Raw genomic sequence first — 17,141 nt, 5'->3', positions numbered from 1 at the left:
AACCGCAGTCCCAACGGTCGACGGTGACGTCACGTGCATACCCTCTATAGTGTAGGAGGGGGCGGGACTTCAGATTCTAGAGAGCATTTGATTGGACAGAAGATCTGATGAGAAGCTGAAGTCCGTGGTGATGTCATGAAAATCCGTGATACATTTTATCCAAAGTGAGAGACTGTAAGTTTTGAATGCTTATATCTCCTAAATGCGAATTTTGTCATTGTTTGTTGCTTATTCATAACATTAAGGCTAACATATTCATACTAAAAGCTAAAAAAATGACATTTTGATTTCAGAATTCTTTTAAGCCACAGGTCTCTGGTACAGACATGCAAATCTGTCAAGAGTGAAGACCCAGGCGCAGAATGAGCAGTGATGGGATTTCATTAACAAGATAGACAGGACACAACAGCGAGATTGAGCTGTGAAACAGTCAAACAGCAGGGCAGGGCAGACGACACGATGTCAGGCAGGGAGGATGACCACAACAGACTTGAGGACTGTTTGGGAAGCAGCACCAGGTGGGATGAAGGTGGGAAGAACCAGCTAGGAACCCGAGGCTTGATGCTTGATCTCGCAGTCTCAGCTGCCAGACAGTCATAATCAGTGACTATGTAAACTCAGGAACGAACACAAGACTCAAAACAATAGACAAGACACAAGACAAGCAGGGACTGATGAAACAAGGACTAAACAGGACTAAACAAGGGACCGTGGTAACAGGAAACAAGGAGGTGAAACAAGAGGAGCACATGGCAAACACAAACAGAGACACAGCCATGTGTTCAAGCACAAGACAGACAAACAAACATTAAACAAGGATAAAACAGACAAGACTGTCAGGGCAGGATCCTGACAGAAACCATTTTTGGGTCGTGATCCACCAGTTGAGAACCACTGTCCTAGATCCAGTTTAAAATGATATGAAAAACATCTAGAATAACCTTTCTTTCAGCCTTTCTATCTAGTCCGAAAGGTCAAGATAAAAATAGTTGTCCAACATCTCAAAACATCAGATGCATATGAAACAGAAACACCTGCTTCAGGATGCACCACATTAGATGACATCCTTCCACCCCCGTGAATGGTGGCGTCACATCCTTTGTTTTCTTCTTTTTTTTATCAGTCGTGTCATTTCTGTCTCCGTCTGCATAACTGACATCTTCAGATTGTGTTTTCATAACTACTAACTCTCTGATTTCAAACTTTTTGACTTTTTTTCTGTTGATTGTTGATTGTGAGAAGGTTCTGGAACATTTGCTGTGTTCAGAAGAGCAATGATCTTCCAGTACAGTCTGTTATTGATCTTCTGTGGCTTCACTGCACTCTCTGGTAGGTTGACTTCATTTTCCATAGAAATGTTAATAGACGGAAGCTGAGATCAAAGGTTACGATGTGATTAAAAGATATTAAGCATAGTAATTCATATTAACATCTGTTCTCATGCAAACTGTGTCATTTTATATCAACTCAATATTATAAATACCGTAAATCTAAAAAAAAAAAAATTTTTGTCTCTTAACTTAATCTAAAGTCACTTTTGTCACCATCAAAGAAACACTAGTGAAGGCCATTTTTAAATGTCAGATCAGGTAAATAGTGGCCACTAGAACAAATGCACTTCTATGATAATTTCTGAACACTTTTAAATGCAAATCTAGTGACTTTTACATGTAAACTGCTGCATTGAGTGTTTGTTCATGTCTACCTTTAATAGAAGACACTCAGAAAGTAGAATATTTAGATATACAGTCAAATTATAGTGGAGATCAGTGTTACACTCTTAAATGAAAGGTTCTTTATTGGCGTTTATGGTTCCGTGAAGAACATTTAACATCCATAGAATGTTTCCATTCCACAAAAAGTTTGAGAACCCAAAATGTTTTTTTTTTTTTTTTTTTTGCTGCTAAAACTCTCTTTTGGAACCTTCATTTTTATAGTTGTCTCACAGAGAGGTTGTCACAAACTGGTTATTTCAGTGACTATAAGAGTTTGAGTCAAAATTCTTATTTATCAAGCACTAATTTTACTGTTTAAATTCTGCCTAATGCAGATGCCCGTTTGTGACGACAGATCCTGTTGTTGTTATAGGAGTCAGTGTGTGTTAAATAAATTAACATTTTTAAAGGAACAGAATATTGAACTGTGCCCAATAGTTTGGTTTAAGTTTCTAAATCAACTTTTAAAAAGAAACCCCATTATTCATTCACTGTTTTTACGCATTTTCCTCATAGTGAACCACATGAGCAGTTGAACTCTGTTGAGATTTATTAAATACTAATATTATTGTATTTATTATAGTCTCAACAGAGACATGTGGAAAAGATCTACTAGTGGGAACATCCTGCATCATGAAGCTGAGAACAAAAAACAATGAGAAACCTTTTGATATAAGATGGACCCATGACAGAAACGGCGACATTCTTCTCTGGCGATATGGGAGAAACAAAGTGAAAGCTGAAGGTGTATCTAAGGAAGAAGATGGATCATTAAGATTTCAAAGTGTTAGTCTGAAGGACACGGGCACATATACATACAGCGCATTTAATACTGATGGTACAGAGATTGGTAAAGGAGAAGCAGAAATTAAAGTATATGGTAAGATGACAAATATTTCTACCCTTCCAACACAATAATAATAACAAAATAAGATTGTATATTTCTAGTTACAGTTTTAGGAAATAACCACAATGTTTGTGTTACAGAAAGGGTCCCTAAACCTACTGTGAAGATCAACTGCACCGCTGATGGGAATGCTGCTCTCACCTGTGACGTGGAAAACAGTAAAGATCCGAGTCTGACTGTATCCTGGTATGAAGATGGAAAACTCATCCAGAATGAAATAAAACCTCAAGTGTTCTTGTCATCTACTCAAGTACAGGAGAATAAACCGTACTCATGCGAGACACACAATCCTGTCAGCAAAGAAAAAAGTGAGAGTGTTACAGTATCATGTAAGTTAATTTATTTCACATGCTTTTCATTCTTAAATATATACTGATTTTGTGTTATAATTAATTATTCAGTCTTTTATCTTTGTTAAAAATGCTCTAAGGAAACATATAAAAACATCTAAATCTAGAGCTTTCGGCATTTTGAACAGACCTGAACTTAAATATTGATCTCAGGCACTTTTCACAATTTCACTTTTGTTTCATAAAGTATGTGCTCTGGTTTTTGGTCTGGCTGTTTCCTGTTTTTGCTGCTGACGTACAAACATGAAACTATGACAGTAAAAGAACCGTATTTTTTAAAGTGCACAAAATTATATTAAACTGTGTACTAACTGAAGAGAAGTCAAAAGGTTGAACACACTTGTTTATTCACTGTTAAAAAATGATTTCAGTTAGCTATCGCAACTTAAAATGTAAATAACTTACCTAGATTGAACTCAAATATCAAGTTGTCACTTGTTATACCGTTTGTCATTTCCCATTTTAAGGCTGTAAATACACTTACTTTTTAAAATTGAAACAATTATTTTTTTTCAGTGTTCTTTATTTAACATCAAAGTCATCAAAACTATGAAATGACACAAATGGAAGTCTGAGAATTATGTGGTGGCCAAAAAAAGTTATTGCAGTTTGCAAGATTTTAAACAGCTTTTTTTAATGATGCACTTGTCTGTTATTAATTTCATGCCATCTGTTCCTGTCTTACAGGTGAAGGCCCAGGACTTGGTAAACACTTTGGCTTGGATATCTGGATCATGGTGGGCATCGTATCCGGCGGATCAGCCCTTCTGCTGCTGCTAATATGTGTTCTGCTAATATGTATCATCTGTTCCTGCTGCAAAAAGCACAAACAAGGTCAGCGACGTCTTCATTGCCTCTTAAATTAATCACTGAGCATTTGTATTTTCAACAAGAGAAGTAAAATCAGCATTACTTGGTGTTAATTTGAGAAAATGACTATTGCTGATAGATTAAGCACTCTGTTGGTTGCAGTGTTCACTTGGTTTCATGTTTTTAACAATTTCTTTATTTCTAAAGAAATTCTACAACAGGATTACACAATCAAGAAGTTTCTATATTACTATCATCAATATCATTTAGTAAATATTATGTAAATAAATCTTTGCCATTGTTCACCCTGCTCTCTAAAAAATCCATATCAGTCCAAGACTTCACATAACAGATTAACTTTACAGTCTAGATCACACACATCTGAAAAAAAAGAAGCAATTTTATGAACATCTTGTCTTTGATATCTTCTAGATCATGTAGAGTTTGGGCTAGCAGATCTTACCCCAGATCACACTGATACAAACACCAAAACCCAGATCCATGCTCAACCCCCACCACTGCATCAAGACGAGGATGAGGAATATCCGACTCCCATACCTTACCTGAGTACCAATCACTGAACTAAGAGAAATCAAGAGCCGTATTGACCAATAGAATGAGACGCTTGAATGTTTACTGAATGATATGGGACTTTGAATGATTTTCATTGACTAAAAGCCATATTTTGATGGTAAGAGTGTCATTAAAGAAATAGTTAAAAATGAGAATTCTGTCATGTACTCTCCTTCATGTTGATCCAAACTATTAGTTGTTATTACTAAACTATTATTTTCTATTTTTCGTCTTAGGCAGTATGTGTAGAACATTTCATTATCCGATGGGACACACTTGTGTTGTAAAATGTGTTTACAGAGCTTTATTTTGAGTTTCAGTATTTTGCATTTTAAAATAAACTTCTAAATGTCTATAACAGATGACACAGTTTAGTAATCATGCTGCTTCTAATTAAGTGATAAAAAGAAGATGCAAATGGTAATGAAATACACATCATGTTGATAACAGGGGCAATTTTAAACCATGTTTTTTGAGACTGTCTTTATTTCACTGCGGTTTTAAGGAGCAAATACTCAGCAATGGTGTTGACTGTTGAATTTGCACATGGTTTTCTTAAAGCATATTAAAAACACCACATAGACATATAAACAACATTAAAAACTTGATTTTTTAATATTTTATTGTATTTTAGCTTTTAAAAATGTAAGGTCAAAATAAACAACCTTACAATTTTCAGTTAATTGATTTAAAACCACCATTAAAGACATGCAAATCTCTCTGTCATTCAATATAATGGTGCAATGAATCCAGGACTTGGCAAAGGATGTATGATAATAATGTTTGTTAATGTTGCTCATTACTAATTGTATATTAGGGGGTCCCTGAAAACATCTAATCTAAAACAGACTAGATACAGATCACTTGTCTTAATGCACATGTGTCATTCCTTTATCATTTTAAGGCATTTCAAAAGGTAAGTTGCTCACAAGGTGGTAGCGTTCTATGACATTTAAATTGTATGACATTTATGTATTTAAGCCACAGGTCTCTGGTACAGGCAGGCAAACCATTTTTGGGTCGTGATCCACCAGTTGAGTACCACTGTCTTAGATCCAGTGTGAGATAAGATGAAAAACATCTAACAAACCTTCATTCAGCCTTTTTATATCTACACATTTAAAAAACATTTTTCACATGTTTTGCTTTTGAATTTATTTTTAGAGATGAACAAATTACTATTATATAAGTAAAAAAAAAAGGTCATTTCTGTCACTTTTGGTGAAGACGTGTGAACGAAACGAAAACTTCAAATTGCGAATGAAATTACACAGACGAGTAAAAAGAGTTTCCTTTATAATCTCTGAAGCTTTCAGTCAGTACAGCGCAAACTCACGGAGTATGAAAACTCCTGTTTTAATTAACGAATCAGACTAAACTTCACAATAAATCTTTTATTTAAATCGTGTCTCTGCTTTGTTTGTTATAATGAGAGGATTTGTGAGCATATAAAACTAGTAAACTGGCACTGAACATAAACTCGTACAGCCTTTTGAGAGAAACTGAGCGGATTCTCACTGGTAACTTGGACACCTCTGATTGGTCATTATTTTCAACAGAAATGACTGTGATTGGCTACAATACTCAACACTGCAAAAAAACGACATTTGCAGTCAACCAGATCGCATTAATTTACTTGCTTTTCTCTTTTATTAAATAATAAAAAAATTACATGTTACACATATTAATATAACTCCGTTAATTCTGCAATATTATTTTGCATTGACCTGAATAGAGAGTATGACGCCACTTTCCCGCCGGAACACGCCCCCTCAGCCGGACTGAGGCGAAAGAGCCTGCTTACTGCATTTAAGGGGGAAAACTGTAGTGATGGGAAGTTCGGATCATTTTACTGACTCGGACTTTTGAGTCTCGTTCAACAAAATGAACGAATCTTTTTTCGAGTCATTTCGTTCATTTCGTTGATTTTAGCAAAATGTAATTAAAATGTTACGTGTTACTTCCCCAACACATCTACTACTTATGCAAACGTTGATCCCACTACAAACAATACAAAACTACAATGCTATAAGATTCAGAAATGATTAATTCATTACCTGGGTCTTCAGTTTATGACAAGCTGATTAAGCTCACCTCACCTCTTGTCTGACAAGTCTTCGGGTTTAAGTCATTCCTTAATGACGTGACAGGCAGTCCCATGCTAAACCAATGCATTCTGAGCCGGAAAGGGAACTGATTAGTTCATTTCATGAGTCTTTCGGGTTTTTGAGTCGTTCCTTAAACACGTGACAGACCTATACACCAAGCCAATGCATTCTGAGCCGGAAAGAGAATTGATTAGTTCTCTTCATGAGTCTTTCGGGTTTTGAGTCGTTCCTTAATCACGTAACAGACCCATACGCTATTTCTGACATTTCTGTCACTGTTTTTGTTACTGAGGATCTGTGGTGTGTTATTATAAATAAATAAAGCCCTGTTATAAATAAAATATCGATTAATTTATCTTTTTGACTGTCTATCTGTAAATAAACACTAGACTATATAATAATATAATAATCCAAGCCTACAATACAAAGTATTTATAGCCTAGTTTGTTCATTTTTACTCCAATTTTGAGTTTGCTGTTATAATTAATTGCTTTTCCTAGGCAGACTTGACATATTGGTCTAATATAAGAAGATTGCTCAAAAAGGACATAATGATATAAATTAAAAGCAAATAACATTTTGAATTTGAATTATTAATGTTAGTTTAAAACATCAAGGTTATGATAACTTCAGCTTTAACAGTTGTAACACAAACTCAAACAAAACTGGAGAGTTAACGTTATTTACTAATAAATATAATGTGCTTGGGTCACACAGCATAGCGTATGGGTATGTCACGTGATTAAGGAACGACTCAAAACCCGAAAGACTCATGAAGAGAACTAATCAATTCTCTTTCCGGCTCAGAATGCATTGGCTTAGTGTATGGGTCTGTCACGTGATTAAGGAACGACTCAAAAACCCGAAAGACTCATAAAAAGAACTAATCAATTCTCTTTCCGGCTCAGAATGCATTGGTAGCGTATGGGTCTGTCACGTGATTAAGGAATGACTCAAAACCCGAAAGACTCATGAAATGAACTAATCAATTGAATCATCAGGTGAACTACTTCTAGCAGTACAGAACCTGTAGAATATTGCACATGCGCGACTGAACGAATCACCCCCCGAGACGACTCGTTCTTCCCGAGTCACATTAAAGATTCGTTCAAAATGAACGAATCGTTCAAGAACGACAAATTGCGAAGACGCGAGTAAAACAAATGATTAAACTAAAGATTGGACTCCATAAGTTCCTTACAACTTACCAATAACCCAGTGATCCATGGATATGCAGTCAGGAACATGTTTCCATCCTGACATTAGATGTGACTGATTTCGACGCCAGGGAAAAACATAAAGAAATTTGCCAGTGAATGCTTTATATACTGTAAATACAATACAGGTAGGTGTAAATCCGGTGATCATTTATATCAACGTTATTTATTACGTCATATTGTCCAGCCCTAAGTTTTTGTCAGTGTTTATTGAAAAACATCCAAATATGCAAAATAAGTTAGTAAATATTTAATTGATGAGTACAATATATAAGAATACAATAGGGTATGATTTTACCTCAAAATTCAACTTTTTGACACAAAATGATAACTGCAAATCCATGTTTCGCTGCCTGGAGTCCAGCTGTTTCACGTGATTTGAAGATCCATTTGCTTCCCTTTTCTGTAGCTTCCGACAGTCTGTAAAAATACCCTTCACATTTCTTGTCAAATCTATTTGTACAGTCAATCAAAGCTCTTTCTCGTTTTAGATGTGTTTAGTATGTTTTTCGCGGCATTCACGCTGAAAAATAATGCTGCCACTCAGTGGGCGTGGCCTCAGTCACAACGGCCGGCGGTGACGTCACGTGCACACCCAACTGACGACCCTCTGTGAAGCTCTGACACCTTCTGCCTCAGTCTGCACGAGCTCAGTTCATGATTGTGTCTGCATATCCTCCAACAACACTTCTCCTGTTTCCTCCAGTTGATTGTGAGAAGGTTCTGGAACATTTGCTGTGTTCAGAAGAGCAATGATCTTCCAGTACAATCTGATATTTTTGTTCCTCTGTGGCTTCACTGCACTCTCTGGTAGGTTGACTTCATTTTCTATAGAAATGTTAATAGACTGAAGTTGAGATCAAAAGTTATGATGTGATTAAAATATATCCATATTATTAACATTTGTTCTTATGCATACTGAGTTATTTTATATCAACCCAATTTTTTAAATAAAGTCAGTATAAAACAAAGTCAGAGTTTTCAATAGTTTTCTTTATAATATATAAATGTCAGGTCAGGGCATAAATGTAAATTAATGTAATAATAATACATATTTTACACAACTGTTGATCATAACAATGGTTTGTTATTTTCGCTGTACCTTTTACATTTTTGCTGCTTTTATAACATTTTTACTGTTTAAATTAGGATTTAATAGGCTTCCTAATGCAGATCCCTATTTGTGACAACTTACCCCATACAGTTTGATGACAAATCCTGTTGTTGTTATAGGAGTCAGTGTGTGTTAAATTAATCGTATCATTTTATTTATGGTGGGAACTGTTTCCAATAATTTTTTCTATGGTTAGTGTCTGAACCAAAATTGACCTTTAAAGAGAAACCCAACCTGAGAATTATTCCTGTTTATGCTTATTCCTCATAGTAAACCACATATGAGCATCTGAACCCTGTTGAGATTTATTAAATAATATAATTTTATTTATTATAGTCTCAACAGAGACATGTGGAAAAGATCTACTAGTGGGAACGTCCTGCATCATGAAGCTACCAGAAAAATACAACAACAAATCTAATGACATAAAATGGACCCATTTCTCCAGTGACGCCGTAATTGAGAGGAGAAATAAGAAGACAAAGTCAAACACTCCAGGTTTAACAATGGAAGAAGATGGATCATTAAGATTTCAAAGTGTTAGTCTGAAGAACACGGGCACATATACATACACTGTTACTAGTTCTGATGGTACAGAGATTGGTAAAGGAGAAGCAGAAATTAAAGTATATAGTAAGATGACAAATATTTCTACCCTTCCAACACAATAATAATAACAAAATAAGATTGTATATTTAGGAAATAACCATCTGTGTTACAGAAAAGGTCCCTAAACCTACTGTGAAGATCAACTGCACCGCTGATGGGAATGCTACTCTCTCCTGTGACGTGGGAAACAGAAAATATCCGAGTCTGAATGTATCCTGGCATGAAGATGGAAAACTCATCCAGAATGAAATAAAATCTCAAGTGTTCCTGTCATCTACTCAAGTACAGGAGAATAAACCGTACTCATGCGAGACACACAATCCTGTCAGCGAAAATAAAAGTGAGAATGTTACAGTATCATGTAAGTTATTTCACATGCTTTTCATTCTTGAATATACTGATTTTGTGTTATAATTAATTATTTTTTTATCTTTTTTAAAAAATGATCATGTGTTATCTTATCTCTAAAACAAATCTAGACATTTCAGCGTTTTGAACAGACCTGAACTTAAAGGGATAGTTCACCCAAAAATGAAAATTTAATGTTTATCTGCTTACCCCCAGAGCATCCAAGATGTAGGTGTCTTTGTTTCTTCAGTAGAACACAAATGATGATTTTTTAACTCCAACCGTTGATGTCTGTCAGTCAAATAATGCTAGTGGATGGGAACTTCTACAATAACAGTAAATAAAACTTGCTTAGACAAGTCCAAATTAAACCCTGCAGCTCGTGACGACACATTGATGTCCTAAGACAAGAAATGATCGGTTTGTGCGAGAAACCGAACAGTATTTATATCATTTTTTACCTCTAATACACCACTATGTCCAACGGCATTCATCACTCGATTCGTTTGGTCTGATCGCGCTCTGACAACGGCAGTGATGTCTCGCTCTAATTGAAGTATATGCACGAGGCATCACAGCCGCATGGTCGAACATGCTGACAAAGAGCGATTCTCGACATATATTCATGACATAAAGCTAATTTAATCCAATCGCTGCGCTGTAGTATGCATAAGATTATAACTGCGGTATTATGCATGAGGAAGCATCACTTCTCTCGCCTCGGTCTCTTGTCATTCAGAGACATATCGTTGGTGCTCGTTTCCTCAGTGCTACAACACAATGTGTTTTCCTGCGACGCGACCAGAGCAGAGGTTTGTGTGCATGTGGATTGTTTTGCTGTAATCTACCAGCACAAATGGAAAATATGTTTGCATGAGATCGCATTACAGCGGAGAATTCAAATGTCACAAAAGTGCGGCTCATTCTCCTCTGCCTGCTCTAGCTGCGTTCAAACACGCGAGCCGTAGGCTGTTTCCCTCAGCACAGCAGCACATGAGTTGTTTGTATTTTGCACGCGATTCGGTCAGAACTGTAGTTTTTAATACGAACACATGAAAAATACGACTGTTTTGTTATCCACGCGGAGCGCGCATATGATCAGTTTCAGCGCGGAGCTCCGCGTTGTGTTTAACAACACTAGCCATGTGGCACAAACCTCATACAGAACAAAGTATCCGTTAAAGTTTTTATTTCACACATTCTCCTGCACCAAACATTAACCAGCACGGTGTAGTTATGCGCACACATTTCATCAAGTCTTATTCAAATGAATTATATGTGCAAACTGGACACTGATACAGTGGTGTATCCTATCTGAACGCGACGACACGATTATTCTAATAGACAAAAGACTGATGCAGTGCTCGTAAACATAATCAAAGTAGCCTATTAGTAGCCCTATTAAATATTCTTTAGCATTTCTCCCTTGTGTTTGGGAGTTTGTTGTCATTTTCTCCGTGCTCATATATTAATATTCATTATTCTGTATAATGAGTGTGTTCTATGTCTGTGCTTCATTGGTTGTTCTCTCCCCTCTTTCCCCCCTCTACACTCCCACTTTTCCAGAGCTTTACACGCCCATTTTCACAGACTTTTTTGAGCTTTGAGGTGTGAACGACCAGGGTAAAACAGGGGGGGTTTCATGACCCTTTAATTATTGATGTAAAACATTAATATGTTCAGCTCTAGAACTTTTCACAATATCACTTTTGTTTCATAAAGTATGTGCTCTGGTTCCCTTTCAGTCAGTCATGTTCGACGTATGTCAGTATTGACCGACGAATTGGGCTCTCTGGCGATATCCCAATTCGTCGGTCACCTCTGACGTACGTCTCTGTTCCCTCCTTCAGGGAACGAGGGTTACATACGTAACTGAGACATTTTTGGTCTGGCTGTTTCCTGTTTTTGCTGCTGACACAATCATGAAACAATTACAGTAAAACAAACTGTATTTTTCAAGAGCACACTGACTCCGCAAAATGGTATTAAACTGTGTACTAACTGAAGATAAGTCAAAGGTTTGGACACACTTATTTATTCAATGTTAAAATGATTGCAATTAGTGATCACAACTTAAAATTTATCATTAGAATAACTTCCCTAGATTCAATTTGTTGAGATAACTCAAATATCCAAGTTTTCGCTTAATACATTTTCACATTTCAAGTTGAATATAACTTAATTTTTAAGGCAGCACAGACACCTACTTTTTAAAACTGAAACAACAATATTTTTACAGTGTTCTTTATTAAACTTCAAAATTATGAAATTACACAAATGGAAGTCTGAGAATTATGTGGTGATGTATGATGTAGTTTGTAAGGATTTTAAACAGCTTAAAACAGATGTTTTTTAATGTTCCACTTGTCTGTTATTAATTTCATGACATCTGTTCCTGTCTTAAAGGTAAAGGCCCAGGTCTTACTAAACTTTTTGGCTTTAATTTCTGGATCCTGGTGGGCATCCTATCCGGCGGATCAGCCCTTCTGCTGCTGCTAATATGTGTTTTCATCATCTGTGTGTGTCGCATATGTCTGCGATGCAAAAAGCACCAACAAGGTCAGAGGTGTCTTCAATGCCTCTTAAATTAATCATTGAGCATTTGTATTTTCAACAAGAGATCAAACTGAAGCTGCTTGAAATGTTTCCCGCCACAGTCATCAATGCCAAATCTTAAATAGTCATATAAATAAAATGATAAAGTTCTGAACATTCCTATGAATGTACCTTCTCACAAACTGGTTATTTGTTATAATTAACCAATTTAAAACAGAAAACACGAAGCCTTTTACCACGGTTTCTTGTATTCTCATATGTATTAGATTCAACACGTTGACTAAAATCAACTGAATCTTAAAAAAAAATGTTTAGTGCTTAATATTTGTACATTTTTAGGCCAGTGTTACATTTGTCAAACATCTTTGTTTAGGCAGCACCAGACAGATCTGAAATCAGATCTAACCGAGCTCCACTTAATAAACAAACATCTTTATGTGATTTTCTGAGACATTTAACAGAACAATCGGCACTAAAAACAGGTTTTCTAAGAATTCACACTTTCAAAATTGAGGAGAATAGCTGATTGACAAATATATCATACTTATTGTCTACTGTAATTAGAATTAGCGTTAGTTGGTGTTAATTTGAGAAAATGACTATTGCTGATAGATTAAGCACTCTGTTGGTTGCAGTGTTCACTTGGTTTCATGTTTTTTACCTTTTCTTTATTTCTAAAGAAATTCTTCAACAGGATTACACAATCAAGAAGTTGCTATATTACTATCATCAATATCATTTAGTAAATATTATGTAAATAAATATTAATCTCTGCTATTGTTCACCCTGCTCTCTAAAAAATCCATATCATTCCAAGACTTCACATAACAGATTAACTTTACAGTCTAGATCACACACATCTGAAAAAAAAATGCAATTTTATGAACATCTTGTCTTTGATATCTTCTAGATCAGGAAGAGTTCAGGCTAGCAGATCTTACCCCAGGTACAAAACAGATCCAGACAGACCACTAGGGGGAAACCAGCACCCCCCCCCCCCCCCCCCCATCCCGCAAGAAAACCCCATGCCCTGCAGCCTATCTCCGCAAACCCCGCCTCAAACCCTGTCTCAGGAAAATCTGCCTCCCATACCTCGCCTGAGGAACAAACAGCACCAAACCAAGAGAAATCCAGAGCCCATACTGACCAATAGAATGAGACACTTGATTTTTCACTGAATCATATGGGACTTTCCTAGAATGATTTTCATTGACTAAAAGCCATATTTTGATGATTAAAGGATTAGTTCACTTTCAAATAAAATTTTCCTGATAATTTACTCACCCCCATGTCATCCAAGATGTTCATGTCTTTCTTTCTTCAGTCGAAAAGAAATGAAGGTTTTTGATTAAACATTCCAGGATTATTCTCCTTATAATGGACTTCAATGGACTCTAAACGGTTGAAGGTCAAAATTACAGTTTCAGTGCAGCTTCAAAGAGCTTTACACGATACCAGACGAGGAATAAGGGTCTTATCTAGAGAAACGATCGGTCATTTTTGAAAAAAATGTAAATGTATATGCTTTATATAAACAAATGATCACCTTTCAAGTGGTTCAGCCAAAACCGCACTTTCGTATTCATCAAAAAGTTTACGCTGTACGTCTTCCCCTATTCTACTTACGGAATGAACGCAGCGGCAGTTACATTTTTTCCGTAAGTAGAATAGGGAAGGCGTAGGACATGCAGCGTAAGCTTCATTTATAATCTCTGAAGCTTTCAGTCAGTACAGCGCGAACTCATTGCGAAAACTAATTAATTAATTAATTAAAATTAATTAATTAATTTAGACTAAACTTCAAAATAAATCTTTTATTTAAATCGTGTCTCTGTTTTGTTTGTTATGATGAGAGGATTTGTGAGCATATAAAACTAGTAAATTGGCACTAAACAAACCTGTAGCGTTTTGAGAGAAACTGAGCGGATTCTCACTGGTAACTTGTAGTGATGTGTCGTTCTTGAACGATTCGTTCATTTTGAACGAATCTTTAATGTGACTCGGGAAGAACGAGTCGTCTCGGGGGGTGATTCGTTCAGTCGCGCATGTGCAATATTCTACAGGTTCTGTACTGCTAGAAGTAGTTCACCTGATGATTCAATTGATTAGTTCATTTCATGAGTCTTTCGGGTTTTGAGTCGTTCCTTAATCACGTGACAGACCCATACACTAAGCCAATGCATTCTGAGCCGGAAAGAGAATTGATTAGTTCTCTTCATGAGTCTTTCGGGTTTTGAGTCGTTCCTTAATCACGTGACAGACCCATACACTATGCTGTGTGACCCAAGCACATTATATTTATTAGTAAATAACGTTAACTCTCCAGTTTTGTTTGAGTTTGTGTTACAACTGTTAAAGCTGAAGTTATCATAACCTTGATGTTTTAAACTAACATTAATAATTCAAATTCAAAATGTTATTTGCTTTTAATTTATGTCATTATGTCCTTTTTGAGCAATCTTCTTATACATATATTAGACCAATATGTCAAGTCTGCCTAGGAAAAGCAATTATTATAACAGCAAACTCAAAATTGGAGTAAAAATTAACAAACTAGGCTATAAATACTTTGTATTGTAGGCTTGGATTATTATATAGCCTAGTGTTTATTTACAGATAGACAGTCAAAAAGATAAATTAATCAATATTTTATTTATAACAGGGCTTTATTTATTTATAATAACACACCACAGATCCTCAAGAAACAGTAACAAAAACAGTGACAGAAATGTCAGAAATAGCGTATGGGTCTGTCACGTGATTAAGGAACGACTCAAAACCCGAAAGACTCATGAAGAGAACTAATCAATTCTCTTTCCGGCTCAGAATGCATTGGCTTGGTGTATAGGTCTGTCACGTGTTTAAGGAACGACTCAAAAACCCGAAAGACTCATGAAATGAACTAATCAGTTCTCTTACCGGCTCAGACTGCATTGGCTTGGTGTATGGGTCTGTCACGTGTTTAAGGAACGACTCAAAAACCCGAAAGACTCATGAAATGAACTAATCAATTCTCTTACCGGCTCATACTGCATTGGTTTAGCATGGGACTGCCTGTCACGTCATTAAGGAATGACTTAAACCCGAAGACTTGTCAGACAAGAGGTGAGGTGAGCTTAATCAGCTTGTCATAAACTGAAGACCCAGGTAATGAATGAATCATTTCTGAATCTTATAGCATTGTAGTTTTGTATTGTTTGTAGTGGGATCAACGTTTGCATAAGTAGTAGATGTGTTGGGGAAGTAACACGTAACATTTTAATTACATTTTGCTAAAATGAACGAAATGACTCGAAAAAAGATTCGTTCATTTTGTTGAACGAGACTCAAAAGTCCGAGTCAGTAAAATGATCCGAACTTACCATCACTAGTAACTTGGACACGTCTGATTGGTCATTATTTTCAACAGAAATGACTGTGATTGGCTACAATACTCAACGCTGCAAAATAACTACATTTGCAGTCAACCAGATCGCATTAATTTACTTGCTTTTCTCTTTTATTAAATAATTAAAAAAATTACATGTTACACATATTAATATAACTCCGTTAATTCTGCAATATTATTTTGCATTGACCTGAATAGAGAGTATGACGCCACCTTCCCGCCGGAACACGCCCCCTCAGTCGGACTGAGGCGAAAGAGCCTGTCATTACTGGATTTAAGGGGGAAAACTGCGAAAACACGAGTAAAACAAACGATTAAACTAAAGATTTTTACAACTTACCAATAACCCAGTGATCCATGGATATGGAGTCAGGAACATGTTTCCATCCTGACATTAGATGTGCCTGATTTCGACGCCAGGGAAAAACAAGAAATTTGCCAGTGAATGTTTTATATACTGTAAATACAATACAGGTAGCTGTAAATCCGGTGATCATTTATATCAACGTTATTACGTCATATTGTATAGCCCTACGTTTTTGTCAGTGTTTATTGAAAAACATCCAAATATGCAAAATATAAGTTGGTAAATATTTAATTGATGAGTACAATATATAAGAATACAATTTAGAGGGTATGATTTTTCCTCAAAACTCAACATTTTGACACAAAATGATAACTGCAAATCCATGTTTCGCTGCCTGGAGTCGTTTTCTGTGATTTGCAGTGATTCTTTTGCTTCGTTTTTCTGTAGCTTCTGACAGTCTGTAAAAATACCCTTCACATTTCTTGTCAAATCTATTTGTACAGTCAATCAAAGCTCTTTCTCGTTTTAGATGTGTTTAGTATGTTTTTCGCGGCATTCATGCTGAAAACTAATGCTGCCACTCAGTGGGCGTGGCCAATGAAACTCTCTTTTAGACCCTTTATTTTTATAGTTGTCTCACTGACAGGTTGTCACAAAGTGGGTATTTCAGTAACTATAAGAGTTTGAGTCTGTAACACTTTACAGTAAGGTTCATTAGATAAACATTAGGTAATGTATTAACTAACATGAACAAACCATGAGCAATACATTTGCTACAGTATTTACTAATCTTTGTTAACGTTAGTTAATGAAAATGCAATAGTTCATTGTTCATGTTAGTTCACAGTGCATTAACTAATGTTAACAAGATTTTAATAATGTATTAGTAAATGCTGAAATTAACATTAACAAAGATTAAGTGCTGTATAATTGCATTTCATTATTAGTTCATGTTAACTAATGTAGTTAACTAATATTCTGTATCCTAATTATTGTTATGTAATTTTTCCAGGAGCTCATTGCTTCTACCTTCAGTTAAACTGCTAAGTGTTTGTAAATTAATTGCCTAAATTACATTATTTGCTAACTGCATTCTTTAAATTGTAATGTTGACATGCATTCTCTGTAAAGCTGCTTTG

The 17,141-nt window shown here is 35.8% G+C and overlaps 2 protein-coding genes across 3 annotated transcripts; both read left to right on the top strand.

Moving 5' to 3' along the window:
• The first annotated feature begins 202 nt into the window (after window positions 1-202).
• On the top strand, window positions 203-4,715 carry LOC125272897 (T-cell surface antigen CD2-like). 2 transcript variants are annotated; one of them, XM_048198063.1, is made up of 5 exons: window positions 203-1,329; window positions 2,232-2,595; window positions 2,703-2,951; window positions 3,660-3,806; window positions 4,215-4,715. In XM_048198063.1, exons 2-5 carry the CDS (start codon window positions 2,349-2,351, stop codon window positions 4,361-4,363), a joined length of 792 nt encoding a protein of 263 aa, XP_048054020.1. In that variant the 5' UTR covers window positions 203-1,329; window positions 2,232-2,348; the 3' UTR covers window positions 4,364-4,715. The 2 variants fall into 2 exon arrangements, with proteins under 2 accessions (XP_048054020.1, XP_048054019.1); XM_048198062.1 differs by having other exon boundaries at window positions 204-1,329; window positions 2,299-2,595.
• A 3,410-nt stretch (window positions 4,716-8,125) lies between these two features.
• On the top strand, window positions 8,126-13,605 carry LOC125272894 (T-cell surface antigen CD2-like). The gene is made up of 5 exons (XM_048198060.1): window positions 8,126-8,490; window positions 9,131-9,427; window positions 9,516-9,764; window positions 12,158-12,310; window positions 13,218-13,605. The coding sequence occupies exons 1-5, from the start codon at window positions 8,433-8,435 to the stop codon at window positions 13,280-13,282; spliced, it is 822 nt and encodes a 273-aa protein (XP_048054017.1). The 5' UTR covers window positions 8,126-8,432; the 3' UTR covers window positions 13,283-13,605.
• The last annotated feature ends 3,536 nt before the right edge of the window (window positions 13,606-17,141 follow it).

This window comes from Megalobrama amblycephala, linkage group LG7 (genome assembly GCF_018812025.1).
Source record: "Megalobrama amblycephala isolate DHTTF-2021 linkage group LG7, ASM1881202v1, whole genome shotgun sequence".
Classification (NCBI taxonomy): Eukaryota; Metazoa; Chordata; class Actinopteri; order Cypriniformes; family Xenocyprididae; genus Megalobrama; species Megalobrama amblycephala.
This window is presented reverse-complemented; position numbering and strand designations above follow the sequence as displayed.